At 37.2% G+C, this 6709-nt stretch overlaps 1 protein-coding gene across 1 annotated transcript; it reads left to right on the plus strand.

The window, feature by feature from the left end:
• Positions 1 to 2272: 2272 nt before the first annotated feature.
• LOC123641716 (follitropin subunit beta) lies at positions 2273 to 4470 on the plus strand. The gene is made up of 2 exons (XM_045556641.1): positions 2273 to 2461; positions 4029 to 4470. The coding sequence occupies exons 1-2, from the start codon at positions 2303 to 2305 to the stop codon at positions 4257 to 4259; spliced, it is 390 nt and encodes a 129-aa protein (XP_045412597.1). The 5' UTR covers positions 2273 to 2302; the 3' UTR covers positions 4260 to 4470.
• Positions 4471 to 6709: the final 2239 nt, after the last annotated feature.

The following is a 6709-nucleotide window of genomic DNA, read 5'->3' on the forward strand; positions in this document are numbered from 1 at the left end:
GCCATATATATTGTGCAATTTTTGGTCCTCATCTTACTTAACCTGTCAACAGCATTTGGCCAAGTCATCACTCGCCCCTCCCAGATACACTCTTTTTACTTGGCATCCAAGATACTACATTCCCCTCTCCATTCCCTACCTTCCTCAATGGTCCTTCTCAGTCTTCTTTGGAAAAAGGAAAAAAAGAATCTTCATTATATCTTCAATGCATCATAGATACCTCAAGCTCAACTGAACTCCTTATCTTTTTCCCAAACGTACTACATCTACAGCCACTCCATTTCAGCGGATAGCAAGTTTATCCTTCCAATTGCTCAGACCAGAATCTTTAGAGCCATTCTTGACTCTTCTTTCTCTTACACTCAACATCTATCCATCAGAAAGTTTTATTGATTGTACTTTCAAAGTACATCCAGAATCAGATCATGTCTCATTACCTCCAGTGCTACCACACAAGTCTGAACAAACGTCATTCCTCACCCAGGTTATTGCAGTGGCATTCTAATAGGTCCTCCTGTTTCTACCTTTGTTCCCCTACATTAGCAGCACAGCAGTCAGAGGGATCCTTTTAGACCTAAACCAGATCATATCACTGCTCTACTCAAAATCTGCAATGGGTCCCATCACTCATAAAGTACAAACCAAAGCCTTACATTGGCCTAATAGTCCCTACGTGATTTGACTCCTGTTACATTTCTGACATCATATCCAAATATTGCTGCCATTGTCCTTTTGTTCCAGGACCACAGCTTAATTAATCAATATTTGTAAAACAAATCAATCCCAGTCTCCAATGAGCTCATAGTCTACTAGAGAAAACAGATGTATATAAATTATCACAGAAGGTGGTGATTAAATTTCTCCCACACCTTGCATCCTAAACTCTGACAGGTAAAACACCCTGAGTGTTGAAGGTTGGGGGATTTGACAGTGGTCAGGGTCATGTTAGGGGAGACAAGGAGTAGGCAAGGACATTTCAGGCAGGAAGAACATTACATGCAAAAATCTGAATAATTAATCAGCAGCATATTTAGGGAATTACAAGTAAAGTAGAAAGTTCTTGCTAAAGTATCAAAAACTAAAGATTGACATTAGGAGAACTGGACGTGGGAGGTAAAGACAGATACAGTTCATACTTTAAATAAGAGTCAGATCATAAAATGTGTTCTCTCCTTTCTTTTCCTTCCCCCACAGCTTTCAGTATGCTCTTGGAGCAATTTATTAACCATATCTTTTTGATGCACCTTCTCAGCAGGGCCAAAGTAATACTTGGAAAGGATTCTGAATTTCCCGAGTTGAAGATACAAAAGAAAAATCTAGAGTCATATTTAATTTGACAAGGTAAAAGAGTGGGTGTACTCCTATATCAAATTTAATTTGTACAAAATCATCATCTCTGGTAACATGATTTTTTTCTGATCTACTGCGTTTAGACTACTTTAGAAAGGCTTGATCTCCCCGTCTATCTAAACACTGATTCACTCACAGCAAGCTTCAGGCTAGCATTGGTCATATTAATACTCGACAAATCCACTAGGTGTTAGTTGCACATGATTTTGTATAAAAGGTGAACTGAGACTTGACTCAGTCTACAGCTTTCCCCAGGCAAGACAGCCGACCACAGGTGAGTCTTGTCATCTATAGTTACCAAGTGGTGACAGCTACTTTTGAAATTACATATTTTCAGGTCCTGGAGAACAAATCTAGAGGTTTGCACTACTGTTGTGTAGGAAAATTATGTTTGTCAATCTGGCTTCTTAAATATGGTTAATACATCATAATCACTGTTAGCAAGTAACTGACTTTATAGACCAATATGACTGACTTCTGAAATAGTCTTACTTTAAACAAATATGGGCAAAAGCAAATAACAATACTTATGAGATGCTAAAACTGAAGCAATAATTTTGTAGTATAGAATTTTTTTCTTTTTAAACAAAAATAGTCTTTAAAAATAATAAAAGAACAAATATGATTATCATAATTACTTGCTTCAGAGTAATCACTTTATGATAGTAGTAACACTCTCTTTACTGCTCTACTTAAATCATTATATTGGAGTTTTGATCTATAATGTATTTCTACTTTAACAAAAAAAATAATGAAGAAGGAGGAAGAGACATATTGGCTTAAGAAACAAAGAAATAACCAAAAACAGGAAAGAAAAAAGTTGTTGAAGCAAAATGTGATTAGGGAGATTGAGTAGACCAATTATGTTTGGTTTGGTCAGCTTACATAATGATCATAATTTTTGGTTTCTTGGTTTCTAAAATGGACTTAATTGTTTGCTTCCTAGACCAAGATGAAGTCAGTCCAGTTTTGCTTCCTTTTCTGTTGCTGGAAAGTAATCTGCTGCAATAGCTGTGAGCTGGCCAACATCACCATTGCAGTGGAGAAAGAGGAGTGCCGTTTCTGCATAAGCATCAACACCACTTGGTGTGCGGGCTACTGCTATACCAGGGTAAGTTCTGTGCTTTGCTAGGAGGGATGATGTTGAGGGTCTGTAGGAGGCAGGTTTCATTAATTTCCACTTTATCAATATTTTATGTTTCCTAAGTAACACCCATGAGTCCCTTAGCTAATGTGGTCTGGTCTATAGTATGATTGGGGTTAACGACTGTGATATCAGTTAGACGTATGGGCTTGTATTTGATTTGGGTAAATTTAGGAAAGTCTCAGATCTAATCTGGCCAATTTGGTAATATGCCAACTCTGCATTCCCCCCTCCTCCTAAAAAAAAGTATTTTTATGTTATATTTTTACATGTAGATAAACATGGAAACATACATATATTTAATCATCAAAGAATTAACAATATTCTCAAAAAGGCAATTTCTGTAATTGAGGCCATATCTTTGCCACAGAGATAGTACCAAAATATGTTTCCAAGTCACACAGAAACACAAACACATTATTAAAAATGTCTTCTTGGCTTGCCTGCATTCAAATGCCAGCAAACAGGCTGAGAACACAATCAGTTCTTGCAGACTGTTAGAACAAAAATGAATCAGCAAACCCACTCCCTTCATTATAGCACTGAGAAAACCAAGACACAGAGGCAAGTTGCTAGTCTGCATTTGCACAGCTTCCTTGCATTAATCCAAGTGAAGAGGCAGTTTTCACTTTGTTTTCTTTTTCCCCTATAGCACCTAGGTATCTATGCAGAATTCCATTCTATAAACTAAAATTGAAAATAGCAACTTTTTAAATGAAATATACTTAATTTGATGGTAAATGAGTTTGATCAGACTCCACTTATTGTACAATTTATTGTACATTCTTGAGATATAGACTCGGTAGGATGATACTAAAATAAATTAAACAACAACCCCAATTTCTCCCCTCAGTGCAAATAATTTTTCCACTGGAAAGTACTAGAACAAATAATTTCTGCCTGGCTTAAAAGTTCCTATATGCAAACTATGTATCCTTTGAAACTAAGAATCCTGCAGAGTATACAGCTTTTAAGGGATGAAATTGCCTAAAAGTCATTGGAATATTTAAAATCTTACATGAGCCTTTTTGTAAACATATTGTTTACATGTAATTTAATGTCTTTGTAAACATATTAAATTAAGTATTAACATTTAAGATTATATATTTTTGACTTTTTATAAATACACCAGGAGGATGTATTTGGAAATAGTTTTTCTGAGAAATTAAACTTCCGTGTTTATGGTTTAAGTTGTCATTAACATAGCCTCCAATTAAGCACAAAAATTCAACTTAAAATTCTAAGATATAGTTCCCTTTTCATCATTTTTCTATATCAAAATTCAAAGTTCCTTTACATTTTGAAAAATAATATTTTGATATAGCTTTAGAGAGTAAGAAAAAGAGTGAGTTACATTTTCTGTAAGATTTCCAGAACAATTAAGAAATGTGTTATAGGTCATTTATGAGCTCATGTGGGTTTTAATGGGTAAATGTTAGACCAAGCAGTTTTAAATTCCTGCCTCATTTTGATTAAGCTACATAGAAACTTCTAGAATATTGTAACCTAACTCTCTCATTCCTAAACTCCTCAGGATCTGGTGTATAAGGACCCAGCCAGGCCCAACATCCAGAAAGCATGTACCTTCAAGGAGCTGGTGTACGAGACAGTGAGACTGCCCGGCTGTGCTCACCACACAGACTCCCTGTACACGTACCCAGTGGCCACCGAATGTCACTGTGGCAAGTGTGACAGCGATAGCACTGACTGCACCGTGCGAGGTCTGGGGCCCAGCTACTGCTCCTTCAGTGAAATAAAAAAATAAAGAACAATGGACATTTCAGGCCACCTACCCTTATCCTAAGGACAAAGATATACAAAAAGTCTGTGTGTGCAATGTGCCCAGGGTGCAAAACACTGGGCCAGGGGGTCATCAGACCCCACTTGTCCCTGCTCTACTGGCAGAGGGGGATCTCTGGGAATTGAGAGTGCTGGAGCCAGGACCCCCTCACCACTCAGTCCTATTCTTAGGTCTGGCTTTTTAAGTTTTATTCAGTCCTCACTCACAGACTCGTGGGTGATATCTTCTTTCATAATCTTAGAAATCCTCTTGAGCAATTCCTTCCTCTTAGAGAGAGAGATAAGTAAGCGCAAAGGGAGGAATAATGATGGGAGTGGGTGAAACACCTAAATGTAGCATAGTCTTCTGCTAGACCCTTGGGTCCTCCAGAGCAAGGTCAGCATCTTCTTCATGATTGTAGCCTCAATGCCTAGCACTGTGTCTGGAACTTAGTGAGAAGGTTGACAATGACTTCCTTTAAGGAAAATAAGATCAGAAAGTAAATGCTGAAAAAGTATGTTTGAGGCTGGCAGATGAGGCTGCCCCCAGCAATGCCAGTCCTTGAAGGTGGTGGCATCAGTCCCACCTCACCTCTCCTCCAGCACATGGAGTATTTAGACAGGGTGTATCCCTCTGAAATGCTTGGTGCAGATGGGAGGGAATGGAGCTCAGGATTTCCAAGCTATTATTACCAAGACCTTCCATACGGGTAGAAGTAAGAAATTTTCATTTGGGACTGTAGAAATTGTCCCCCATCTATACACTACTTAAACAAACCAATCAAATGCTATTAGGTTCCTGCAAAATTCTTTTTGGGGATCAATAAAGAAACTATCTCACCCTGCCTTCCCTAAGATCCACTCCTTTGGAGACAGTGGGCATTTGGAAGTAGGTTTGAAAGCAATTTCGGTATCTTCATAAATATTTTTAACATCTACAAATACATGTGTATAAAGAAATAGCTCTTTTATAAAAAATTAGCCTGAGGGGGGAAACAACTGCTGTTTTCTAGGATCTTCTCTATATCATTCTTCTCTTTGTTCTATCTATGTTCTCCTAAACCTGTGATTTCTTTCAAGATGGTATATGTTGAAACTATTTCATGAGTTGATTTCTTATTAAGATGTTAACTCTCTTAGTTATGCATGTATTTCACACTTACGTTGTTTAACTAATTTATTTAAATCTTATGATTCTGCTAGCCACCAGAATCATAGATTTGAATTAAATAGATGTCCTATATGTATGTTTATAATGTTAGAAGAAAAAAATCTTAAAATGTAATTCCTAGTGTTTCTGCAAATATTGCCTATCCTCATCTTTGGAAATATTAAAAATAATCTTGTTGCATTTCTAAAAGTATTGTCATGTAAATTTCTTATCATTTTTTTGAAGTCAATTTCTGATATAGCAGGGGGGTAGAGGAAGCACAGAGAAGATCCCAGAGTGGGTGGGGACATTGGAGGTTCTATAGCTCATTTCTTGAATTTTTGAGATAGAAAAATTAAAGGCAAATGATGTTAAATGATCCACCCAAGATCACTTTCTTAGTTCTTTTTAGCTGCTATGACAGAATATTTTAGACTAGGTAATCTATAAACAACAGAAATTCATTGCTCACAGTTCTGGGAGGCTGGGAAGTCCAAGATCAGGCACCAGCAGATTTCACACCTAGTGAGAGCCTATTCTTCACTTCAACAACGGTGCTTTCTCACTGCATCCTCACATGGTGGAAATAGGAGAAGCCTCTTTTATAAGGGCACTAATCCCATTCATGAGGGCTTCACCTTCAGGACCTAATCACTTCCTAAAGGCCCCACTTCTTGATACCAGCACAACGGGATTAGGGTTCAACATGAATTTTGGAGGGACATAAATATTCACTCCATAGCACTCACAAAGGTTTTTCATGGAAGAAGCAAGATTAGAACCTTGGCCTCCTAGCTCTTAGCCCAGCTCTCCTTCGACTATTCTGCCATACTAAGAAGTCATTTTGGCAAGGACTGAAACAAAACTATAAATATTGATAATCAGCTATACCATTCAAATCTGGTATTGGGTGTGGCTTATAGCTATGTTCTCTATAATATCTTGACACATTGAAATTAGGGCTATATTTTAAAAGTTTAATAGGCTTCTTTAAGTTATAACATAGCCTCTTCCTTCTTCCTACAGTTTTGGAGATCAAAATAATAAGCCTTCCAAGTAGAGATGGTACAGGCCAATGGCTCTAGAGTTATGTTGTCTCAATCATCTTAACCAGACATGTCATCTTGAACAAGTTACTTAAATTCTCTGGACCTTGGTTTCCTCAAAAGTAAAATGGGGATAATAATATTTCCTATTTCAGAGAGTTGTATTGATGATTAAATGAAATAACACATGTCAAGGGCTTAGAACAGTACTTGTCACATAATAATTTCTCAATCAATATT

The sequence above is a fragment of the Lemur catta genome, chromosome 7 (assembly GCF_020740605.2).
Source record: "Lemur catta isolate mLemCat1 chromosome 7, mLemCat1.pri, whole genome shotgun sequence".
Taxonomy (NCBI): Eukaryota; Metazoa; Chordata; class Mammalia; order Primates; family Lemuridae; genus Lemur; species Lemur catta.

Excerpts from the sequence above, each read along its gene's own strand:
- LOC123641716 (XM_045556641.1), top strand. The coding sequence starts at position 2,303 with ATGAAGTCAGTCCAGTTTTGCTTCCTTTTCTGTTGCTGGAAAGTAATC. Across the intron at positions 2,462-4,028 it reads CGGGCTACTGCTATACCAGG|GATCTGGTGTATAAGGACCC; the intron begins GTAAGTTCTGTG and ends TAAACTCCTCAG.